The sequence below is a fragment of the Sus scrofa genome, chromosome 4 (assembly GCF_054392235.1).
Source record: "Sus scrofa isolate SSC_HxYL_T2T_F1_AM1 chromosome 4, Sscrofa_HxYL_maternal_Yorkshire_Landrace_v2.0, whole genome shotgun sequence".
Lineage (NCBI taxonomy): Eukaryota > Metazoa > Chordata > Mammalia > Artiodactyla > Suidae > Sus > Sus scrofa.
The window spans coordinates 125,332,162-125,359,668 of record NC_139386.1 but is presented as its reverse complement, the minus strand read 5'-3'; the positions used below and the strand labels follow the sequence as shown (position 1 = coordinate 125,359,668).

General features: G+C 33.4%; 1 protein-coding gene across 2 annotated transcripts in view; it reads right to left on the bottom strand.

Moving 5' to 3' along the window:
* Positions 1-27,507, bottom strand: part of DPYD (dihydropyrimidine dehydrogenase) — a 783,111-nt gene that overhangs the window by 663,718 nt on the left and 91,886 nt on the right. For both annotated transcript variants that reach the window (XR_014842857.1, NM_214044.3), the window contains 1 exon segment: positions 4,817-4,899. Coding sequence is in view for 1 of the 2 variants with exons in the window: in NM_214044.3 (NP_999209.2) it covers positions 4,817-4,899 (83 nt within the window). In the remaining variant the exon portion in view is untranslated.

Genomic DNA, 27,507 nt, shown 5'->3' with positions numbered 1-27,507 from the left:
GTATGTGATGTGTATTTGTGATGTGTGTGAAGGTGGTTTCGCCTTATCCAGACTCTCCATTGGTGAGAATTACATCACTCAAGATGGGTGAGTGCCATGTTAGCAACTTTTCAAAAACATCCCTCTGGGGTGATGCTCTCCAAACCAAAGCCACTAACCACATGCAACGAACCTGCATTCAAATGAATAAAAATTTAAATAAAATTAAACGCACAGTTATCCAGCCCAGTTCAGTAACCACACGAGGCCAGTGGCTATCATAATAGCGAGCACAGGCGCACAGCATTTCTCCTAGAGACAGTCTTCCACTTCAGTTTGCAGAAGGTTCTACTGCTCTAGATGTCTCCATCTAGAACACAGGACGAGAACGCTCTTCTCAGGCACATCACACTTCCAACTCACTCTGTTAGATCCCCAAATATGTTTCCCTCTGATGCACATTTTCCTAAACTCATTATTTTCTTAGGCTTCTAATTCATTTCTAATTCAATGGACTATCCTCAGAAATCATATGCTTTCCCATGGCTATGAGTGCCAAAATACTTCTTAAGTCCCAGACTCAACTCCTAGTCTTTTCCTTGAGTTGTAAAATTCTATTTTTCCTTTGCCTACTGCAAATTTACACATGAGTTTTTTCATAGTCATCTCAAATTCATCTGAAAACCAAACTCTATTTCCTTTCTTTTTTCTCTCTCCCTATCTCAATTAATGCATATCCAAAAAGTCAAAAACATTGAGTTTAAACTCTTATGGTGCTGTACATCAATTACATAACAAAAAAAAAAAACTGGAAGAGAAAACAGTGATCCCCTTGATAAATATCTTTATCAATTAATCAACAAATAATTAAGTTCCTACTATATGCTATTACTATGATAAGGTTAAGAATGCAAAGGAGAGCAAAACAGCAAATCCCTTACCCTTATGGGATTTGCTTCTAGTAGGATACACAAATAAATTAGACTTTATTCTAAAAACCTAAGAAAACTTTAAAAGGTTTTAAACAGAGCAACAGAGATTGAATCGAGTTTATGATTTATTAGGCTATTAAGTCACAATGTCTCATCAGATCTTCATTCCAAATATTTTTAAATTTCTCAAACACACTCCCTCTGTTGACCTCTACATCATTCTACCTTTATCTTAGTGGGGTCATGGATTTCTCAAGCTCTCTCATTCCCCCTACTGCACCCTCCACTCTGCTGACAAAACAAAATTCATTTTTTCTCTTCCTGAGTATGAGTTTAAAACCTAACCAAATGCTTGCTGTACTTGGCCAGCACATTGCAGAGTAAGCTGTAACTCCTGTTGTTTTTTTATATACAAGCCACAGGTCCTCGCATCTGGGATTGGGGAGAAGCACAGGAGGGGTCTAAAATGACTCCTGAGCTGGAATACTGATGAAAGAGTGGGTTCAAGACTGCATGGCAAAGACTGGCCACAAAGAAGGATTGTATTAGGTGACAGGGAAGTGAGCAAGGACAGAGACCTGTATTTTTTGTTCTAAGCTCACAGAAGTGGTAGAACCTTAATAAACAAGTATATATACCCAACTTGGAGACAGGGCCCAAACACAGCAGCCACAAAATGTCAGTCCTAAGATTCAGTCCAGTTATGCTCCTACTTCTCCGGGCTAGACACACTATGGAGAGGGCATCTCTGTGGGCACCCAGAGCCACCTGAGGGCTGCTGCAGAGGTTAGGCTAGTGAGAAAAAAGGAAGCTCCCATAGCCAAGCTATGCCATGCCCATGGACCACGAGAAAAAATGTCATGGAATTCTGGGGAGCAGCAAAAAGACTCAAGTACCAGGGCTCTGAGTCTCCACAGCAAGCATTTGATTTTTGAATCTGTCTCCCCCACTGGGCCATTAGCTCCTTGAGGGCAGCGACTGTCTCATACTCATATCTGTAACCACATTACCCTATATATTATAGAAACTCAATAAATGTTTATTAAATAATTGGATGATTTCATCTATCCCCCCATTTTACCTTAACAGAATTCTAAAAAGCTCTAAAATAATCATCTTGGTTTTTATACTTATCCTGCCACTCTCTTCAACTAGGCTCCCAAGACCAGTCTCTGAGCTAAGTGAAGTTTTTGGCAATTTATTCATACCTGTCTTCCACTGCCCGTGACATTCTGAGTTGTGAACAGTTCCTATCATCCCTGCCAACTTCATACTGCTCTATTTCTAACCAAGGATTCTTGACATATAAGAAGAGGTATTACTGGATAAAATAATTCTGCCTATGTGAGATTTGTGGGGAAACATATATTCAAATAAGCTTGAAAAATGATTTTACATCAGATGACTTTACTATTATTGAAATACATCTTGCACCTGCAACCCAATGCCTTTGCTCAATACTCTTCCCTCTACTTGCAAAACTGGCACTGTTCAAAATCTACATCAAATGTCATATCCTCTCCATGATTTTCTTTAATTTGACATCCTTCATATAAGGCAAAAAATGATCCTAGGTAAGAGAACAACTAATTTTTGCCCCTTGATGCATTCTCCTCTTATTCTATTAGTCACATAACATTATAAGTTTTTGTTTATATGCTTCCAATAATTTCACATATAAGAATGAGATCCTACTACATTTTTTAAAAGCAAAAGATAATTTTTTTAAGTGCTAGACCTATAGTCTATTAAATTGTTGAATGCTTTTGGTAACTAGATTATTTAATTGTATTTAGTGAATCTAAACATAAAAATATGTGTGTGTGTGTGTGTGTGTGTGTGTGTCAAATATGAAGCCTATGTAAACAAAGTACATTACACAGCCATATAATTAAATGCTGATTTAAATTATCTAAACTACTGCTTTATCTCATAGCATGGTGGTTAAGAGGTTACTCCAATCAGGTACTTATTTTTCTCATTAGTTCATCTCTATTTTTTTAAAAGCAGAATATCCTGGTATTTTCTACAATGGCAAGCATTACAAAATTTGGCAGAATATAATAATCTCATCACATGCAGTTCTCCCATAATTCAATTTGTTTTTCTCTTGATGACAAATTTTCTATACTCGTTACATGTCCTATACGTGTTCATTGTATTTCCCTCACTCACATCCACTTTCATTCACATTGCCCCTTTGCAATTCTTTCTATGTTTTTGTCCTTCAGTTCTTTTATTCAAAGCTTCAGAGCTGGCATTCTCTTTGTCCTCCTGCGTGTCTATGTGTTTACATCAAACTGAATTGATATAAAAATACAGAGAATAACTGTACATTTCTCAATAAATATTGATGTGTATGCTTAATATATTCAAAATTATTATAATATGCATGTGCAAAAATGATGTTTTCAATTTACACCTGTGGGAGTTTTAGCTAGAGGATAAAGAAGACACTGAAAAAATAGAAGTTCAGTCATAACTTCTGCACTGGTTTCTTCCACAATATATTTTACTCTTTATTTTAAATTTACTCCTATTTTTAATAACTTTAACTTTCTGAGAATGTCTGCATTTTATATAGTTACAAATTCTCTATTGTGGACTCAGTTTTATTTTTCTCCTCTTTTATTTTTTTTTATTAGTAAAGACATTAACAATAAAATAGGCTCACTTGCTCCAGCTGGTAATTTCTCAGTTCTAGTAATATATTATTCCTCTTTTTGTGACATCATAATCATCTATATAGAAGTACCATGTATCTTTGTGTAGAAGCTACTGTTTCCATTAAATTTAATTACCTCCCCCTGTGGTTTTAAATAGAAGTGGCTTCAAAATGAGGGCAGCTTCTATTAAATTTAATTACTTTCCCCTGCTGCTTGCGTGGTAAAAGGGAGGTCACTAAATGAGAGCAGCTTCTAGACTAAAGTATATGGTAACTGTGTGCCAGCAATAACAAAACTGTGCCCAAACTACCCTTCTAGGGAGCTTCATAGGTTTATCCTTTCTTGTATTTTAAAATTTTTCAACCTTGGTTTAAGCCCCTAAAAAAATGAGCACTGAAAGAAGAAGATATATTTTAAAAATCAATTTTGGTTTCATAGGCTAAATAGAGGTGAATATACTTTTTCTATGCAAACATATTAGAAATTATCCCACTCAAAGGTTCAAGCTCAGAACTTTTAAGATTAATATCATTTGTTGTCGTTTCTCCAGCTGTAAGGATGATGAGTTTTATTCTTCACACATTCCTAACTGTCTAGTAAAAAGCCTTCTTTGATTCTGATCAGCTGGATTTAAAGACTGCTTTGTAAAAGTTATTAAAAAGGTATTAAGTTTGGAGAGATTTCAAAGAAAAATTCAGAAAGAGTAATGTTAAAGTGAAAACAGAAAAAACCACCAGGTTCATTAGAGACTGCTGTATCTGAAAAAAAGTTAATCCATATGCTTTATAACAGCATCAAAATGTACATCAGTTTTAAAATACTATGGTATAATCCTATGAATATGAAATTTTAAACACCTTTTCTTAAATTAAATATTAATTAGGAGAAAATACTACTCAGCTAAATCACCGTTGTACTATTTATGTTTTATACAGGCAGAATGTAGGTGAACAATATTTCCATTCAATCACACAGTTTAGTATAAATATAAAACAGGACACCCCTTAAGCATTTTAAGTAACAAATTAAACATTTACATTTTTTACTGTGCACTGAGGCTTAACATTTATGCAGCTTCAAAACCAAAGTACAGCCTCAAGGGAAGTCTCTCCACTGACAAATTAATACCTTAGAGAACAGAGCTGAATGGTGGCAATGAACTCATTTGTTCCCCCAATAATGAAGAATGACTTTTTCTTTACCACATCTGTGACTGTTGCTATGGTGACCCAGACTTACCTCATTGCTTCTCGGAGAGCTCCTCGCTCACCAAGAGTCGTGTGCTTGATGTCATCAAAATTATTCTCCAGCTTCTCGCAATGCTGAAACATATTAGAAAAATGCATTAATCCTCCAACACCCTGAGACAAAATTATAGCTACACACTTATGTAAAAATATAATTGATTATATTGATTATAAACTCGAAAGATATGCACACCACTTTAATTGGGTAGGACTCATTAAAATTGACAGTGTGAATTCAACGGTAACAAAATAAGAACATCTTATGATACAGCTGTCACAGAAGTCTTTTTATCAATTTTTCAAAATTGGGTAAATAGAAGAAATGAATATTATATAAAAGTAGTAAAACTTCCAAAGTTCTGAGGTTTAAAAATTAATTCTCTAAAATAATCTCAAGTATAGAGAAGTCAATTTGAATTCAAAAGAAAGTCATTAAAGTAAGTTTGAAATCACAATATGATAAATATCTAGTTCTTAAAAAATTAGTATCTACTTACATGGAAAGAAAAGTCCAAGTATAATACAATAACAAAAGTTCAAATGCTTTGTAATCAAAATTTTATAGGATCTTTTACATATCAATTATATATACATGTATAATATTCACAAATATATATGTGTATATATATTTGAAAATAAATAAGTCCAATCATTAAAGTTAGTGGTATTTTATCAGGCTCCTAGCATTACTGGCCTGAATTTTCTAAAACGTTTTTCTTTTTTTTTTTTGTACAATTTTAACAATATTTTTATATGTAAAACCTAATCTTATATGACCCTAATAAGTTATTAGAACATAATATATAGGATTAAATTTTTAAAGATGTATCCATATGAATCTTGTCACATTAGATTTCATGTATAATTTAGTGGTATTGAGGTAATGAAGTAATTGGATTTAGCATTTTAGTTAATTTAACAGAAAAACTAAGTAATAAAAATTTAAACATTGATGTGCTTATTTTAAATTATAAATAATTATGCTGGATTTTACAAAACTATGGAATTTAGATTAGTAATTTCCAATGTATAAGAGTTCATTGATTTAAAACCTAATGAGATCTTAAACCCACTATCTTACCTTGATATTTTTAGATTAGCCAAGTTAAGGCAAAGATCTTTTACCACATAGTTACATGTTTTTACAATGAAAATTCTGAAAATTAGCAAAATGTATCTAAAATAATTTGAATTACAAATAAAAGCCCTTTTCTGGTTAGGTAAGTTGCAACTATCTCCTGCTTTGTATCCTGTCATTTCACTTTTTAATAGTATCTTTCATAAAGAGTATTTCTTTTACTTTTAATGAGGTCCAATTTATTATTGCTTAAATTTATAGTAAGTGCTTTCTCTGTCCTGTTTAAAAAATCTTTGATTTCCTCACAGTTAAAATATATTTTCTGGGCGTTCCCGTCGTGGCGCAGTGGTTAACGAATCCGACTAGGAACCATGAGGTTGCGGGTTCGATCCCTGCCCTTGCTCAGTGGGTTGACGATCCGGCGTTGCCGTGAGCTGCGGTGTAGGTTGCAGACGCGGCTCGGATCCCGCGTTGCTGTGGCTCTGGCGCAGGCCGGTGGCTACAGCTCCGATTAGACCCCTAGCCTGGGAACCTCCATATGCCGCGGGAGCGGCCCAAGAAATAGCAACAATAACAACAACAACAACAACAAAAAAAAGGCAAAAGACAAAAAAAAAAAATATATATTTTCTTCAATTTTTTCCACAAAGCTTTATTATTTTGCATTTCATTTAGATGTATAATCCATCTGGGATTGATATTTGTACATGGTGCATAGCAGGAAATCTAACCACGTAGATAAGCAATGAAATCAGTACTATTTATTGAAATATTATTCAATATTATTCAATAATACTATCTGTTGAAATACTATTCAATACTATTCAGTATCATTTCCCCACTTTAATTCAATGTTCCCATAAAGTGAGATACAGTATACATGGGGTCAGTTTCTGGAGTTCATATTGGCCAAATGCTCAATTTTGTATATATATATATGCCAGTATCACATTGTTTTAATTACTTATATCTATAAAGAGCTCGTATAAGTAAATATGAAAAAATAAACAGATAACGCAATTAAAAATGGGCAAAAGATTTATATAAACACTATGTAACAGAAACTATATAAATAGCTAATTTTTAAAAAGCACACTCAACATCATTAGTCATGAAAAAGATGCAAATTTAAACAATGACTATCACTACACACTTTGAAAAATGTCTAAACTGAAAGAGACAGATGATAGAAAAGTAGTTTTTTAGTATAAAAAGCAACAAGCATTGCTGGTGGAACTGTAAATTGTTACAATCTCTTTGTAAAGCTTTTGGGGAGCACTATCAAAAGCTGAACATTCATATCTAGGAATACACCCAGAACAAATATACATTATGTTTGCCTAAAGTCATATGCAAGAATGTTAATAGTAACACTATTCAAAATATCCCCAAACTGAAAACAAGTCAAATGCACCTAAAGATGGACTATAAAAGTCATGTTATATTAAACAATGGAAAATACATAGCAATGAGAATGAACAAACTACTGCTATGTCGAGGAACATGGAGGCGTCTCATAGACATATTACTAAATAAATGAAGTGACACACAAAAGAGCACATACCAAAATTACTCCACTTTCATGAGGTTCAAAAAATAAGCAAAGCTACAGTGGATAATCTAACAATGAAAATGAGAAAACAGTTCTATTTATAAGAACATAAAAAGAGTAAAATACATCTGAACAAGTTTAGCAAAAGAAGCATAAGACTTGTTCTTGAAAAGTAGAAAACATCGTGAAAAATATTAAAGATCAAAATAAACGAAAGACATCCCATGTTCATGGATTAGAAGAATGTTGTTAAGGTAGTATTACTCCCTAAATTAATCTAAATATTCTATGCAATTCCTGTCAAAATCCCAGCTGATCTTTTTTTCAGAAGACTGTCATAAGCTGATCCTAAAATTCATGTGAAAATACAAAGGACCTAGAATATCTAAAATCTTCTTAAAAACAGAAGAGCAAAGTTAAAGGACCAATACGTCCCGATTTCAAAACTGACTATAAACCTACAGTACTCAAAACATATATCTGCATAAATATATATGCACAAATGTTCATAGCAGCATTATTCATTACAGACAAAAAGGAAAAATTCAAGTAAATAAAATGACAAATGGATAAACAAATATGGTATACCCATACAACGATATACTATTCAGACATAAAATAGATAAGTTCTTATACAAGCTACAACATGATGAGCCTTGAAAACATTATGCTAAGTGAAAAAGCCAGATACAAAAGGTCATGTTGTACGAATCCATTCACATGAAATGTCCAGTACAGCCATACGATGGAGACAGAAAGGAGATCAGTGAGTGGTTGCCAGGATCTGGAAAGAGGGAAGGAATACCTGCTACCTGCTAATGGTAATGGGGTTTCTTTTGGGGGACATTAAAGTGTTCTGAAATTAGAGACCAACGTCCAATACTGTGAATATGCTAAATTATATACATTTAAAGGGAGTGAACTTTATGGTATGTGAATAGATTGTAATAAAGCTGTCATTTTAAAAGTAGACAAAACTAAACAAAATGTTGGAAATCAGTGCACAGCGACTACAGGAGGCACAAAAGAATCTTCTAGGGCACTGTTTAATTCATTTTGTGAAAAATTCATGGACCTGAATATTTAATATCCGTTTATGTTTCCACATGTATTACTGCAATAAAAAGTTTTTAGAATTCTGGTGAAGAAATCATAATGTGATAACGTATCTCTATAGTTAAAGAAAACAAAGTATCTAATACAGTAAATTAGCTACCACAGCTAATAATAATAAAATAACATTTTATTATTTACTACAATTCTGTGCTAAAGATCCAGTCCCAGGAACTGTTGATACTTCGTGAACTAAATTATGAACTCTTCTCTCTATGTGAATAGTCATCCTTTAGGATGACATTTATATGACTATAATCGCAAAGATGAATAACTACACTATTTGAATCAGATGGCCTTTGAAGAATATTTTTCTAGTACTTCTGAGATAAAAATTACACTTATTAGGAATCTAGGCCTCTAAAGTAGAAAGAAGAGTTTTCCATTCTTCTGCCTATATTGGCAGTCAGGAAAAAAAAAGGAGAGGTTAACAAATATAAATTTTACACTGTACAGATTATACTGCCTTTCAAATATGTCTGTGGAAATAATAATACTTTTAAGAATTTCTCTGCTCATAGATTTTCACACCATTTTTATAACAGTGAAATATCAGAAGGGGGATTCTAAATGGTTTAAGAAAGAACTTTAAATTTGAAGGATATTATGCATTCATTACAAATGATGTTTAGTTAGGTTTTTCTTTTTTCTTTTTCCTTTTTTTTTTTTTCTTTTTATAACTGCACTTAACAGCATAATGAAGTTCGTGGGTTAGGGGGAGAATCGGAGTTGCAGCTGATGCCTATGCCCCAGCCACCACAGCCACAGCAACACTGGATCCAAGCCACATCTGCAAGCTATGTGGCAGTTGTGGTGGATCCTTAACCCACCAAGTGAGGCCAGGGATCGAACCTTCATCCTCACAGAGACAATGTTGGGTCCTTAACCCCTTGGGCCACAAAAGGAACTCCTAGGTAGATTTTTAATAAGCCAAGGTTTGTATAATACTGTGTAATTTTTTATGACACTATAAAATTGAATAAGTTGTATGATATGAATACAACTATGGAAAATGAAAAAGCAAAGCTAAAAAAAGACTAGAAACCAAAGAGCAACTCAGATATTCTCAGAATGCTGAATAAACAAAGGTTTCTTTTTTACTTATAGTTTTCAATATTTTCCAAATTTCAATCATGGGTTTATATTCCTTTTTGACTACAAGATAAAAAAATCAAATATTTTGGGAAATATTTGTATATTCTACATTGAATATGATATTTTTGTAAAATATAAAAAACAAAATAATTGCTAGAAATTAAAGGAATTTAATATAAGACAGGGCTTCACTTTTCTAATCTTCATTTTTTCTGTTAAGTATATACTTTACTAGTTAAGATTTCTGTTTCCTCTGATTATTTGACAATGAGTTCATGAAAATTTTCATATATCACATTGTCACAAAAAATTTCCACCCACCATATGTTGTTTACTTCTGCACATCCAAAAAGATATATAAGGATGTATACAAAGCAGTAAATGAAAATAAGGCCATGTTGGAGTTCCCATCGGGGCTCAGTGGTTAACGAATCTGACTAGGAACCATGAGGTTGCAGGTTCCATCCCTGGCCTTGCTCATTGGGTTAAGGATCTGGCATTTGCCATGAGCTGTGGTGTAGGTTGCAGACGTGGCTTGGATCCCGTGTGGCTGTGGCTCTGGCGTAGGCCAGTGGCTACAGCTCCAATTAGACCCCTAGCCTGGGAACCTCCATATGCCATGGGAGCGGCCCTAGAAAAGGCAAAAAGACAAAATAAAATAAAATACAATAAGGCCATGTAATAAAATCAGTTACATATATTTGCTATAGTCAACCTACAGTACAACTTAATGTGAACAATTGCTGCTCAAATAATGCCACTTGGACTAGACAAATATATGAAAAGACCCAAACGTAACTACTAGGTATATAATATTTGGAATGTACTACTTGTAACCTTCATATATTTAAACAATAATACATGACTAGTATCTCTTAATGATTCTAAACAGACTTCACAATATAATTTTAAAGTTGCAAAATATGCCACTGTGTCCTTATGTTGTTATTTATTCAGCTAATTCCTTTAAGATTTGTTTGCTTGCTTGCTAATGCTACTATAAACATAAAATAGGAATAAATGGCTGAAAATAAAATAAAATCTTAAAAAGTATTAAGAAAGAAAAAATAAATATCCATTGACTGGGATTATCCAACTAATTCTCCATCTAACCCAAACTGTTATCATCTAAAATACATTCAAAGTTGTGACTACAGGTCAATACTAAAATTCAGAGTTTCTGATTCTAAATCTCATTCTTTTTGTTCCCAAAATTAACCATTAACGGAAAACAATGTATGTTTCTCTATGATCTTATATATACATTCTTCCAGTTTTGCCATAAACCCAACCCCATCAGTTTAGATGAATAACTGCTAAGTCTTACATTTAAATCTTAAATTGGAAAAGTGTTTAATAATTACTGATTCTTGATACAGAAAACAGCACCTATTGCTCCCCCACAGAAGGTTTGTAAATCAGATGTGGGAATGGATATTTCTATTTAATTGTTATGGGCATATTTTTAACTAATCTTCAATTTTGGATATAAACACATACACACACATATATATACATATAAATGTCTTTGCTAAATGGATTCATTTAATAAAAATAAATCTGTACCTTGACAAGGTATTTTTGTTTTGTATAGTTGGCTTTCAAGAAAATCTTAGAAACTGAGTTTAGCAATAGGGATTAACAGTATCAAATAATGCTATGTTAGAATCTCTCTCTTTTTTTTTTTTTTTCTTTTTTGGCCACCCCACAGCATATTGAGTTCCTAGGCCAGGGATCAGATTCGAGCCTCAGTTGCAGCCTAAGCCACAGCTGCAGCAATGCTGGATCCTTAACCCACTGTGCCGGGCCAGGGATCAAACCTGTGTCCCAGGGCTCCCAAGACACCGCTGATCCCATTGAGCCACAGCAGGAACTCCAGAATCTATTTAAAAATAATTGTCTTGAGTTAAGGTTCGCATGCTATAGGAAAAGAGGGATTTAATCACTAAAACCAATGGAAGAGTCTGAAAAGAGCACTACTGTAATTAAGAGAAACTTAAGATCTAAGTTTAGCCATTTAAAGTAACTCCCTAGACCAGAGCAAAAATGCCCCCAGCAAAACAAATGCAGAGATAACAAATATTTGAGGCAGCCTGCTACAACCATGTGACACAGCAGCTTAGAATCAAAAGCAAACACAGATGGAGTCCACAAAAACTTGTTGTCATCCCAATATCCATTTCTGAAGTCCCTTGGAAAAAACTATATAATAAAATGTAAATAGAAAAAATAAAGAAATAAGCATTTATGGGAGTTCCCATTTTGGTTCAGTGGGTTACAAACCCAACTGGTATCCATGAGGAGGCAGGTTTGATCCCTGGTCCCATTCAGTGAATTAAGGATCCAGCACTACTGTGAGCTGTGGTGTAGGTCACAGACCCAGCTCAGATCTGGCCTTGCTGTGGCTCAGATTCAACTCCAGCCTTGGAACTTCCATAATGCTGCAGGTGCATCCCTAAAAAGGAAAAAATACTAAATAAAAAAATAAGCACTTATTATTTCTTATAATTTATAAATCACTTCAAAACAACAAATGTCTATCTGATCAAATTTTGGTAAATGTCGATTTACAGTAAATCCATGTATAGACACTCTTAAAAACAACCTATGAGAAAACTTTACTTTTTCAGATTTATATTTTTAAAAATTATACAGATGGTTTCAGAAGCTCAAATGTATTCACATGGTGCTACAAAAAAAATGCATTTGTCTCCTTTTCTATACAGTAAACTGAGAGCACAAAGAAAAAATGATATACTTTTTCGTGGTTTTTTTCTTTTGATCCTGAAATCCCTCTTACCTTCCTCCACTCTGCAACCCACAATGTAGTTGTCAACTTTATTTTGACCTCCTGTGCTGCAGATAAACAAGTTCATTAAAAATGCTCAAGAAGAAACAAATCAAAATTATTGGATTATACCTTTTTAAAATTATTGGATTAGACCTATCCTTAGCATAAACAGTAAGGTAGAAAGACTTATTTTTTGTCTAGTTTTTCCATCCACAGAGACTGGAGATAAAAACATTCTTTTGAAAGTAGAGAGAGAGAAGTTGGACACAGAAGTCTGAAGTAGCCCCACTGAGCTCACTGTGGCTCCAGGAACTGAGAACAGCCAAAGATCTCAGAGCTGGCTGACAGAGAAAGTGTTTCAGAGTACCTGAGGGCATTTCTTCATTTTAATAATAAGAAACCTCAAATTTAGTAGTGATTTTACCTGGAAGTGGTTAAAATGACATAAAATGAAGTGGAATGGCAAAATGAGTATTAAGTTTAGTAACAGAAAAGGAAAATGCTCCATGTTTCATACTCTCAGAATCTGCCCAAAGTTATTGTGCCAAAGAACAATGGAGGGAATAAGTCCTATAAACATTTAAAATAGTCTAATTGTTTCCTTCACCAAAAATACTTTTGTCCGGAAGAAATCAAAGGCAAAAGTTTATTTTCAAGAACAATATATGAAAGTACCAAAGAACAGATACATGGATTAAACTGTAATGCAGACAAATGTTAGTCTCTTACCGGAGTGAGATAAACATCTCAAGCAACTAACATCTTTATCAGCTCACCTTCTCCATAAATAGAATTAAGCATCAGATCTACTGGATGTCATGTTCACCATCAATAACCTTTCCCTACCATTAGGGACAACTGTAGGTAAAGTGGAACCAATGTCTTCCTATCAAAGTCCATTCTCAGCCTAGTTCACAAGTACACAACAGAAAAAAATTACAGACTTATTTTTAAGTAAGAAATAACAATATATTGTTCATTCTAGGGGAGTCTATATGTTGGCGTAGGACTATCCCAGAATACACCCTTAGGCATACGTAAAAAATAGGGGACTTATCTTCTAGGATATAAAAAAAATTCCAAACAATCCTAAAAATTACCTTGGTGATGGTGATGACTGATACTTTCTACTTTTCAAGTGCCTTGAAATTTCCTTTGACCAAGATAATTGCATGAGAAAGCTGCTGCAACCAACACAGCAGATGCAAGGTGGACAATCTATTTTGTAGGAAAGAAGGAAGGGAAAGGCAAAGGGTAAATAAAAAGGAAAAGAGGGTACAGAGAGAATGAATGAACAAACTACTCCTCAGATGAGCAAGAACAAAAACAAGAAAAATCAGCAATTAGTAGTAAAACACTGGAAAGAAACAGTCCTACTAGCCTGAATACCATGGAGCCAGCAAGTGGGAACAGGAAAAATGGAAGGATATGAAAAGTATTGAATTTAGTGCTTTCCAGACATTCCATTTGCTACAATAGGCAAAAGTTATCTCTACTTGATTAGTAGGAAACTGGAAATCCATATCAGCAACCATAGTAAATGTTATAGATTTTTTGGCATATAAAGATGAATTATAGTAAATTAGCTAACATGAAGGGCTTACTCTGCGTTAGACACTTTTCTAGGAACTCTACCCATTTAATCTACACAACAACCACTGAGATTCATACTTTACAAGTGAAGAAACAGGCACAGGGAGACTAAGAAAACTTGCGTAAGGTCACACAGTTAGTAAGGGATAAAGCAGGATTTGAACTCAAGGAGTCTGACCTCAGAGCCAGACTAAAATTCCTCAGAGGCTCCTTGAAAAGAGTAATCTGAATAAAGTGAATATAGTAAAGTTCTGAATAGATCCTCCTCTAGCTGTTTGTACTCTTACATTTAAATACTCAGCAGTATTTAAATGTAAGAGTTTACAAATAAAGTGGTGTACGAGTTCATACAGAATTCTGTCTTATTTCTTTCTCAATGTGCTATACTTTACAATAGCACAGAAAAATGAGGAATCTGATATACACATGTTTAGGCCAAATTAATACCCATAAATATTTTGCATGCAACAGTCTTTATTTGGGTCTGTGACACCAGTGTGACAAATATAATGAGCAATTAAATTCCCAAGTGCTCAGATTTTGGCAGCAATTAAAGTAGAAACTAGAAACTAGGCATCAAAAAGACCTGGTTTTGTGGCCTCCTGCCAAATGAATCCCCATGGGTTGTGGGAAGGTCTAGAGTTTCAACTGTGATAGATTTTACAGTGTTTTATATCTCATCTGTATTAAGGACTGTACAAAAGTATAACAAAACAAATGAGTAGGATATCAACAGCAATGTGGGGGCAAAACAACACAAGATGATCTCTGAATGCTGTGAAATTTAAATAAGATCACTGAATTATCTTTGCTTAAACTAAACCAAATGATAACAAATTCAAATACTTGTTCATATACTAGATGGAGCAAGGAGGAAGCAAAAAAAATTAGCAAATTATACTATTAAATAAAAGAATTGATGGTATTAACATAGGACTTAATTTCCATTAGGAAATTTCTTTATGAAATGTTCTCAATAACTGTAACTAATAAGTTGGATCTGAAAATTATATAGTAACTTCAATTGCTAAATTAGAAAATTAGTTTTAATAAATGGGGAAACAGTTCTATATTATTAAGGTCACAGATAGTTAATGGCACAGCTACTAGAACTTCAGTCTCAGAATTACTAAATAACAAAAGCTGAAATCAACCCATTAAATTTCAATTCAGAAAAAAAAAAAACAACTTGACAATCCTTATTTGTTAGGCATCATACTAAGTAAGCATAAGGGCTATAAAGGTAAATAAGAAAAGACTCCCATATTGATCACAATCCAGTGATGATATAAAGAAAGAGGAATTAATTCTCCCAGAGCAGAGATGTCTGTGAGTTAACAATTTCTGCCTATGTCTTTGAAATGAGTTAAAATTTTCCAGATTAAGGGGCGCTGCAGAGGGGAGAGGAAGTTAAGGTGGTAGAATTGGCTTTAGTCTTAGACCTTACCATTATTGCCTACAGGTTATATGTCCTTATGCAAGATACTTAGTTTATCCTAAGCCATTTTTATCATAGGATCTCTATGAGAATACAGTGAAAATTATGACCTTTTCCTCTCGAAAAATTATATATTCACAAAAAATCATATGCATTTATATTTAAAATACTATATACCATTTCAATGAGCCAATGGATCTCTTGAAGCCCATAAATAGCCCTATGTCTATGCTCACATTTTAATATTGAGGAGGATAATTTTTCAGTGGACCTAGATAACATAGAAATGAAAGTTACACATACAATGCTGTCCAAGTACATTCAGAAGCAAGGGGTCCAATAGTTGGCAAATTTCTCCTCGTGTTTAATAATAATGCTGAAGTTCAAGCATTCAAATTACTAACCAAAATATTGTGCAAAAGTCAATCCTCTTGCCATGCTAAAAATGAAAGCCAGTCATTCATTCATTCATCCAATATTTACTTAGATTCTACTAGGTGCCAGGTACATGGTAGTTACTGGGGATGTGAAGGTTTAAAAAAGAAAACACCTCTTCACTTTCAAGAACACAATTTTAATCCAATAATAAGACTGTTATCCGGGAAGTATGTCCCATACTCAGTGGAAGAATAATCGCCATATATTAATCACATATTGATATGGTCATTACAAATCTCAGGTGACTGCCAGCCTGCAGGATACCATATTTTGAAGGACTCACAGGGAATTATCACCAAGGAGGCCACAGGTTTAATGGAGACAATTATAAATTTATATTTCAAAATCTGAAGAATTTAAGTAAAATAGCACACCATAAATTATACTGCCACAATTCTAAGGCAATTTAACACTGATTAATTTAATGTTTTTCTTTAGACAGTAAGGTAAATAGGGAAAAGATACCAGTATCTGTTTTTCATGTAGCTAGAAATTCCTAATGTCTAAGTTCCTCTAAAGAATGAGTCAAATGCACTTACTCTTCCAGTAAAATGTTATATTTTAAATCTTGGCACTCAGCAAAAGCCTCTAAACTAGCCCCACTGAAGTTCTTTACAAATGAAGTAAGAAACAATAACTATATTCAGATATTTTAAATTCCAGACAAACATTCTAATACCAATATACAATTTCCAGTTCTAATCAAGAGATTCATATTTCAATAGATAATTGCTTTTCCCTTCGGTATGTCTTAACTAGTCTAATCCTTTCAGTGAACATTAAGACATAATCATATTTAGCTAATGTCATTTCACTAATGGTGGCCAGCTTACAATCAGGGCCTGTCTAGGAGAATCTCATATGAGTCACAGTGAAATGGAATATAATATGGTAGGAGACGTAGGCACTGTGGAGACAGGAAATCTGTTTTTAAGTTCCAGCTTTGCAACTAAACTGTTTATATGTTCTTAGGAAAATGCTTAAGGAAAATGCTCAATCTGTAAATATTCCTTCATGAAATGAAGATATCAATGAAGATGATAAAAGTAATCATACCTACTTCAAACTGTTGTTGTAAGGATGAATTAAAATGAGACCATTTATGTGAAAATATATTCTAAACAAGAAAGCACTGTTTAAACACTGCTATACATTTTTAAATGGATAGAATGAATCTCGTTTCCAAATTCATAGTCTAAAACAAAACATGTTTTAGTTATATCTACCTTGAAGTATTTTAAGATTTTAACTCTTATCCCTGATAGAATTAAGTAATATTTTAGTACTCTCCTAAGGTGGGCAAAATTTAAAATAAAAACTGTTCTGCTGCAAAATCCTACCAGCTGATCATTAATTCCTATAGCTAAAGGAGGTCAACAAAATTCAAGATTGTGTATTTACTTGTTAATCATAAATTCTTATTCAAATTACCACATAGTTCTTAACCTAACATATGGTTATGTATGAATGAGTATCACATGCTTTATAGGATAACCAAATGAAACACAATACCATTTTTTCAACAAATAGTGTGGAATACCATGTGCCAGACACTGCCAATCTCAAACCACTGCACAAACCTTAATATTTGCTTTTTGGAAGTTATTATTTACTTTTTAAATTAATCTTGACAACAAAAAAGGCTTCCAGAGAGCAATTCAAATAATGAAATCTACTATTTCAACCAGGGATGTCTGCATACCTCCAAGCTCTGTATGATAGGACTGATCTCATTTGCTTCCAGGTTTCCTGAACTCAATTTGCCCCAGTCCCATGCCTCCTTGCTATTCCTTCCATACAAAGGCATCCTTTCTCCACTTACTGTTCCCTCTGCCTGAAATGTTTTTCCACCAAGTATTCACGTGGCTTACCTCTCATCTCAGTCTGGTCTCTGTTTAAACAGCACTTCTTTAAAATATCTTCCCTGACCACTGCCTCTAACAATGAGCATATCTTCACTCCCTACTTTACTATTCTTCTTCATAACATTTATTACACCCAACATTATGTCCATGTTACAACAGGTTTAAAATAATGATTGATTTATAAAGGCAAGGGATTGTTTTATTTTATTTATAAATATTAACTGTATTTATGAAGGCAATGGAGTTTTTATTCATTTATTTACTGCTGTATTTCTACACAGTAGCTAACCATTAAAGGTTTGCTGAACAGATGTTCGAAGAACTTCCACATACATGAATCAGGTGGAAGCTTCAATTAAAAATGGAAAAGGATGGAGTTCCCTGGTGGCCTATTGGGTTAAGCATCTGGTGGTGTCACTGCTATCACACAGGTTCCATGGCCTGGGAACTTCCATATGCCATAGGCATGGCCAAACAAAAAAGGCAAAATGAAGTCAGTGAGGGCAGTAACCTATCCTTCCTCTAAGACACCTTTCATTATAGCCTTATCTTGATGACTACGTGGTCCAAACTGGGTTATTCAGTCTCGAAAACTAACAAAGTTAATTTTGTCATCCACGACAAGAGTCTGTCTTTCACATTCTGCCTCACATTAACCAAGTTAATAGAAACAGAGATACAAAATTAGAGTACAAATGCATTCATTTATTACAGGAAACTGTTACATGGACCAGACTATTGGGATAACATGATCAGTGAAATTTAACTTTCAGGATACTCAATATGGAATGGCAAATAAAAATCAACGTTGGTTAATAAGCACAGATTGTAATCAAAAGAAATCAGGAGACTTTAAAAAGTGTTACTTCAAGAGAGATGGTATATAGAGCATTCTTGCATGCCAAAGAGATCACTGCCAGTGATATTACCTGGCATGAACAGACACTGCCCTTGAGTTTTGTAACTCACCTTCTCCTATGATGCTGGAGTTAAGCCCTCCTAATGAATATTTGGGTAGAGCTCACCTAAACACAGTTGTTCTACATAGGATGCTAAACCTATTGAAGGTTTACAAATTGATGTACTCTAGAGGCTGTAAAATTAAGCAATCCCTGTTCTTGGGCAGTTTATCTCTGAAGGTGTGGGCAATCTTTCTAGAATAAGTGCATCTAGGCAGATGAGGAAAACTGAAGTTGGGGTTGACAGGGTCAGGGAAATGGAGTCAGATAATTCTGTTATTACTACTATGGCATCAGTAGTCTTTTTCTACATCTCAGAGACAATTTCAGATGGTTAAATTTTTTAATTTTAGAGGATTTTTAGGAATATCATCTACTTTAAAAATGTTAAGCAAATATCTCATTTACTGAATCCAATGTGCTTATTAATTACATGGGAAACACATTATTCTCAGAATTTAGCAATTAATTTTTAATGTTTAATTTGGTCAAAATCTACAAAAGTCTAGAAGTATATGGGCCATATGGCTGTGTAATGCAATGCATGATATATTACAAGAGTACATAAGCTCACAGACATGAACACAATCTTTTCTCCAGTGCTGGGGAAAAAAATTTATTTTAAAATTCTATTGATAAATAATTAAAAGCTGGCTATGTATCATTTTAAGATATCTCAATTCTCTTGTTTGAAATAAAACCCCTTGAGGTCAAAGCAAAGTGAGTCAATTCAAACAGGAAGGACTAATTTAGTAGATGAAAGTACTGAAATTTAACAATCTTTAGTGCATCAAAAATTTTAAAGGTACACTGCAAAGAAAAATACACAAACCATTTCAACAAAAGTCTCCAGAAACAGTACCCAAACTGATAAACTGATTTTTGTTTATAAAAATATATGCCTAAGGCTTCTCTATATACAGTTATGGAATGCGTGGTACTAGGTAGATATAAAACATACAAAAAACCCTACCATAGTATTTCTAATCACTTATCTTTAAAAGCAAATGTGCATTTTAAATATGTGAGAAAAGATTAATAGAATCATTTAAGTTCTTCTGTTAAGGTAAAATTCAGGAAAGCAATCTTTTTTTAAGTCACAAAAGATAAAGTCTTCTAACATCCTCTTGGTTTTGAAGAAATAAAGGCTTTTACTTGACAGTTACTTACATAAATCTGTATCAAAAAGAGAAGTTGGCAGAGATTTCTGAATTCATAACAATTGTCTATTAGTCTGTTTTTAATAATTTTTCATTGGCATGTAATCCTCTTTAATTAGATTCCACTCTCTGTTGTTTCAAGACTCCATAAACTGGTGTCTTATATACCAGCTGCTAAAGCAGGAGTTACTGTCTAAATGATATTCACAATGAGTATTTAGAAGGTTTACAATTATACCCTTGCTAATAAATTGTGCTATTTTCCCCAACAATTTTAAGTGCTAATCTTCAGAAGGCATTTTAAAATTAGCTAAAATTCTGTCAAGAGATTTACAAAAATTGTTAGCATGAAGATAATTATGTCACAGTCCTTGGACTCCATCTCTGATTGTGTGCATAAATCAGAAAATGTCAGCTGTGTTTTCCCTTAATAATTATCCTTGCAGCAATATATTATAGTCTAAACTCCTATTATAATTTTTGTTTCTGGTTTCTAAAACATCAGACAATTATTTCAAAAGTTTGGAACTGATTAAATAATTTATATTCCTCAGAATAGTAAGTGACTATCAATTCTAAAATTTTAAATATTAGTAATAAGTGGATCAATATAGAAAGTATAAATTCAGTGTTCATGAACCCTCCATACTAAGGAACTAAACACTTGAATGTGATGATATTTTAAAAAAAAAATATATTGCTTAGGTAAAAATCTAACATAGTGGATAGTAGGCACATATAGGTATAGATTTAAGTAGAAATTCTAAAACACATATACTATTTTATTTCAACACCAGAGGCACATGAAACAGTATCTATATATCTAAAATATGTATCAAGTTACTTAACATCTGTCAATATACGATTTTTTGTTTCTTATAAAAAATACAACCGTCATTTCAGAAGAAGCGAAAGAGAAAATAAATTACCTCCCTTTCTTCTAGTAATCACAAATTACAAGTGTGTTTTTGTTTTCTCTGATTAAACAGATGAGAGCAAAAGATGGAATTTTGAAATAAGCTTAAGTAACTATAATAAAAACCAAAGTCTTAGATATTTATCTTTTATTAATTAATTAATAGCTAATACCAGGAATATTTTTAGCAAATTTCTCACCATATCAAGCACTTTAGAATTAGCAAAGATAAAAATTCCAGTTCTCTGAATGCATCAATGCCATAACTTATCAAAATGGCTGGATATAATAGTTAAAGGCATGTGACTCAAAGTTGGGGAAAATATTTGATATTTTGTAAGACAGCTACAATCAATAGAGTCACATTTTCTTTGTTACCTAATATTGTGTCCTTTCCATGAAATCTCAGAGTGGAAAAAAGTTATGTGCAGTAAGTAACTGGTAAATAACGGAAATGAAGTATTATTACTGAATTTAACATTATGAACTCTGCAGTTCATAGTAAATAATGGAAATTGAGTATTATTACTGAATTTAACTTTATTATAATGCTTCAGTCATATCGAATTAATAGAACCATTGCTAGCTCAAAAGGAGTGTAGGAGGTAGAATGTGATTTCAGCAGATCTTCATAAGCCGATTCCCTGATAAAGAGATTTTTAACCTTAGGATCGAGGCTTCTTTCCTCGTCCATTAAACCAACCAATAGACAAAAGTCTTTCCCACAAAAACAAATCAGCATTTTCCACAACAACCTTCTTAAAAAGGTTTAAGGGAGCACCCGTGGTGTCACAGCAGTAACGAACCTAACTTAACTGGTATCTGTGAGGAGGTGGGTTCAGTCCCTGGCCTCACTCAGGGGGTTAAGGATCCAGCATTGCCCTGAGCTGTGGTGTAGGTCACAGACAAGGTTCAGATCCGGCGTTGCTGTGGCTGTGGTGTAGGATTAGCAGCTGCAGCTCTGATTTGACCCTTAGCCTGGGAACAAAGCAAAAAAAAAAAAAAAAAAAAGAAAAAAGAAGAAGAAGAAGAAAAAATATTTCAGTAATACACACCATCAAGCCTCAGTCCCTTCTCAGTATACTCCCTAACATAAAAAAAAAAAAATTGAAAATTCTGCATTAAGTGAATTAGCATTTTGAAGTTAAATTTTTACTTTCAATTTTTATTTAATAATTAAATGTTCAATTACAAAAGTAATATATTCTCCTTATAAAAATGGAAAAAATAAAAAGTTATATAAGAATTAATAATCTCTGACCCAGTACTAAGACCTCATTCTAATCCTCTGTACTAGCCATATAAGCATAATCTTTCTGCAGAGTTTTCCATGCTCACACAAGAAAATACTTTATACTATAGTATTTCTGTGTGTGTTTGTGTATAGTGCTTTTCAATGGAGTCCACATTTTTCAAACTCAGCATTTTTTTTCACATAACATGAATATCTAGATATCCCACCAGATCAGTTAATGCCTCTAACACTCCAAAAAGTACATAAAGTTCCACATTTTATAACAATTTTATTAATGATAGAAATGTTTTATCCTGGCATTTTGCTATTAGAATAAACAATAAACTACTGTTTATATATGTACCACTCTACATCCCAAGTTATTGTGGGATAACTTCTTCATTGTGGAAATATTAGCTTCTTTCATTTTAATATACACTACTAGATATTTAACCAAATGTCATTTTAATATACATTACTAGATATTTCACCAAATGTCTAGTTATCACGAGCAGTATATGAAAGTACTTAGTTACCTGAAACTTTGCTAATGCTAGATTATTATTAATCTCCTATATGTTTGATGATTTAAGACTGGAAATCATTTTATAGTCACCTGACTCCTAATGAGGTTGATTGAGCATCTTTTCATGTGTTTATTGGCCACTAATATTTTCTCTTTTAAATATTGTCTATTCATATCATTTGACATATTTCTTAATCATTTACAGTGTAAATAATTCTGACAATTGCTTCCATTTGACTTGTTTAGGGTACATGTTACCACATAATCATTACTTGTTATTTCATTGCTTGTTTTTAAAGTATATAAAAAAAAACAATAACAAAAATGACACAAAACCTTTAAGATGAAACTAAAATGAATTTTTAGAGTAAATTGATACCATTAAAAGAAATGACAGGGAGTTCCTGTTGTTTCTCTATGGTTAACGCACCTGACTAGGATCCAGGAGGATGTGGGTTTGAACCCTGGCCTTGCTCAGTGGGTTAAGGATCTGGCATTCCCATGAGCTGTGGTGTAGGTCACAGACGCGGCTTGGATCCTGCATTGCTGTGGCTGTGGTGCAGGCCAGAAGCTGTTGCTCCAGTTCGACCCCTCGCCTGGAAACTTCCATATGCCGTGGGTGTGGCCCTGAAAAGATTAAAAAAAGAAAAAAAAAGCCAAAAAAAAAGAAGAAATAACATAGGAAACAAACATAAAATATTGAAAATTATAAAGGATTTAAAACAATAATAGAGAAAAAGAAAAGAGAATCCCTCCCCACTCATCTGATGAAATGGGAGTAAATTTTTAAAGCCCAATATTTTGATTGGATCTGCTTTGGGTCAGAAAGAAGCATCCAAGCAGAAAATGTGGTTGTTACTTATGATTAAACCATAAAATTTAATATAGTCAAGTAGAGCTTAACAAAATAATGCATTTTTCTTGGACAAAAGCATGAACATCACTTATTTCCTTATTTTTGGAGGTTCACCATTTCACCTTGTTATTTATGTTTAAATGATGTTCATTTTCCAAATATTTAAAGGTAAAAGATTCAGTGAAGAATATTTAAGGCCAGTTTAGTTTTTTCCTTGTGTTTATTTTTCTTATTTTTTAAATATGTTATTAATCAGGAAAAAAATGAATGCAGTCATGTATACAATGAGCCCAAATCCATGAAAGGCAGGAGAATCCACCTGCCTCTGGGCCGTGCTGCTTTCTGAATGCTCCAGGAGCCATGGCCTCATTCTCAGTTTGTACTTTGTCCCCAAGAGTTTAGTCCTTTTTTTTCTTGACAGGTTTGAGCAGCAAAACAGCTGGTTTTATTTATTTAGACATTTGAAGCATAAAAAGCAGCATTTTTTGATAATTTTTAATGAAATAGACAAGAATGTGTACAGTTCTCTCTGCTGCACTTCACTGGAGAAAGTGTTGGTTCAAGAATTTTTCTTCATGAAGGAAAAATGATGCTCTTTCAAGGGTTAAATCCTGAAATAAGGTAAATCCACTTAAATTTATTTGCTCACTCTAATACAAATATTGCAAATTTAGCCTATTTAAACAGTCTTACAAGTTTGGGTATGATTCATTAAAAAAAATTATAAGGAAGACAGTACATTTATGGTACGCGACCAAAACGCTACATTGAAAATGAAATTTGAAAACTGAATGAAGAGAGTTGATTATGTAGATTGCAAGGCTCAGATAATTTACATGTGATGAAAATTACAGTATCAGTTTTTAAATTAATGGCATTATCAGTTATCATTTTTCCTTGAATCAGTCCTTTTATGAGATTATCACAGAGAAAAGAGAAGATGGACCAAAAGATTAGTGACCTTTCATCCCTTTTATCCCATCATAAACCACAAGTGGCTTAACTTGTCATCAAAAAATATACTGATCAAAATTTCCATCAACACAGCCTGGAAATACCACACTGCACTGCCTCTTTGACTTGATTCTGGATCTCTTATTAATGATTACCTCCGTGTACTTAGTAAGCAATGAAGAAAAGAAAGTGATAGAATCTTTCTTTCCTCCACTGACTGTGTGTAATCTCCAGTGCCAGGAAGGCTAAAAAAGAATGATAATCACCACGCCGCTGAAATGATTATGTGCTATAAGTACTTCCTAATTTAGCCAGCTTCCTGACATTGATAGCATCAATGAATCAGCATTCTTCCTTTTTCTTTTTTTTTTCTTTTTTGGCCACCCCGTGTCGTATGGAATTCCTGGGCCAGCTACAGTTGTGACCTACAGCAACACCAGATCTTCTAACCCACCGTTCTGGGCCTGAGATTGAACCTGCATGCTAGTGCTGCAGAGACAAAGCCAATCCCATTGCACCACAGAGAGAACTGCTGAAGCAGGATTCTACCGACTTTTTAAAAAGAATGGCAGGGGGAAATGCTGTTCTTTGGCATAAGCAATTCAAATATATTAATGTCAAAATGAACAAATCTTAAAATAATCTGACATGTTATATATTTGACTTATTTATTTTGCTTGCTGTTAATTTTCTCAAACTAGAATGCAATCTCCACAAGGGCAGGAATTTTCCTATATTTTGTTCACTGACAGGTTCCCAGAGCATTAATTACGGATTGACCATAATAGGTGTTCAATGAATAAAAAAACATACTGTATATAGAATTAAAATTTTGCATAAACATTAAAATTAAACAAAAGAAAGACTTCACAAACATCTTCCCTGGGCTAACGGCCCAGACCATCTCCAGCATGCAGCAGCTCATTTGATAAGCACTACTTTATCGACATAGCTTTTAAGAACTGACTTTCTTCACAGGGAAAGATGGTAAGCATACATTAATTTCATTTCAATATATTATTTAAACTACTATACTTATATTTCGTTAAGCATATTAAATATTTCAACTTGATAAACTGAAGAGTTTATCTAGCCATCCTTGTTAGAATAATCAAATGTTGGCCACAATCATTAATAGAATAGCAAGTATAGTAATTAGCTTAGTAAATAGCAAGTAAGTGTGTTAATATTGCAAAGATGAAAAAATTATTTTAGAGCTTAATTCTCAAACGGATATTTTTAAGGAAAATCATACTACACTGCTGTTCAAGATGATTTATTATCTCACCAATATTTATTTATTTCTATCAGAAGACATCTATATATTTAGTCATAATTATTCAATTAAGCATTATATACATATTACATAAACATACAATACATACAGAAATGTATACATACCTATAATTCATATAAGAACTTACTTGATATAGTTTCTACTAAATGATACTATTAATGCCTTTTATTAATTTCACTAAAATATTATTATCATAATTAACATGATTATGGTATGGATATCTTATGTAGTTTATAGGTTACTAGTTCTACAAAGACCTGCTCAACATTTTATTCATTGATTAATTCAATTCTATTCAGATTGCTGCTGAGATCACTGAACTGGAGGGGGCCTTCAAAATGGAATAAATGTTTGTTGAATTGAAACTACTGCCAATTGGTAGTTACAAAGTAAAAATCCATATTGTTTAAATGACTTCTAAAAACAAAACTCACAACCTCTCAAGGAATTAAAATCTTCGCTCTTAGGCTATTCTTTAATTCTAATCTCAAGCCCTTATGCGTCCCATCTTGTTCTGTGCTCAGTGGAGATGTTCAATAAACATTTGTTAAATCTCATCCTCGTGTTCTGTTCTCACTGGAGACGGAAAACAGCTAGTCATCGTTCGTTTGTAAGAACCCTTCACCCTAAAGACTGTGATTAACTCCCTACTCTTACAGTCTCGAGCGCGAACAAGCCAATGCTCTAGCCTTGTTTCATCATTCTGACTTGTTTTCACTTCTCAATATATACACGTGCTTATCTCAGGAAGCCACTTCAGGTTTTCAACGTTCCTTCTTACTAATGGCGCTCAAAACTGGACAAGTTGTTCTATGCGTTTAACCAATTTTGAACATAATCATGAAATATTGCTTTATAGTTTCTTACTATAGTAATAACTCCCTCTCCAACCACCCAATTGAGATGTTCTTAGAAATGAAAATGACACTCTGACCCACTATAACATACAGATTGAGTGTCAGGAGCTAGTTTCCCTCACAGCAAATAATATGTTTCCCTTCAGTAAATTCAGTGGGGTTCTATCATAATTTTCCTCAGCATAAGATAATTACATGTAAACTGAATACAATTTTAAAACCAAACAAAATACAGTAAAAAAAAAAAAAAAAAAAAAGACACCCATGTGCCATTATACGTGGATTTGAGTAATTTCATTGTCTTCCCCAAATACATTATTTATGGAGCCTTCTGACAATCCCCAGTGAACAATATGATATTGGCCGCATGAAAAGTTGTATTTCCTTAGAGAAGTTGGAAATGTAAACTTGATTTTCTAAATATTTATCATAGCATACAATCAGGCTGACCTTGTTTAGTATAATAAACTAGATTAAATGACAGCCACGTCTTTCCCTAAAAAGAAATTGAGTGAGCAATACTCTGAAATAGACAGTCCATAATATTTGCATACATAAATCATTTGTATGAATTTTCTTTTTAGGGCTTTACTAGAAATAATAATACTTTTAGAGTTTATTCTAAATATTCTAGCTCTCTGTCCTCCTAAAGCTTAATTTTAATGAAGGAGAGAGAAAGCATACAAGTATATACTAAAAATATCTATTTAAAATATGGTAAAATGCACACTTCAAATGTCAGCACTGAACTCTGCCTCACATGCTGTAAAATGCATTAAGGAAAGAAAAGAGAGGGTGATGCGACAATGAAGGAGACGTGAACCTAGTACAAACAAAATAGCCAGTAAAGGCCTAATTTCCAAGGTCACGATAGAGGAAAATGAATTGGGAAGACGCTGAGATGGCTGTGAAGTTGGCTAATTCTAAGCAAATAAGACTGTTCCTTCAAGTGTGGTCAAGT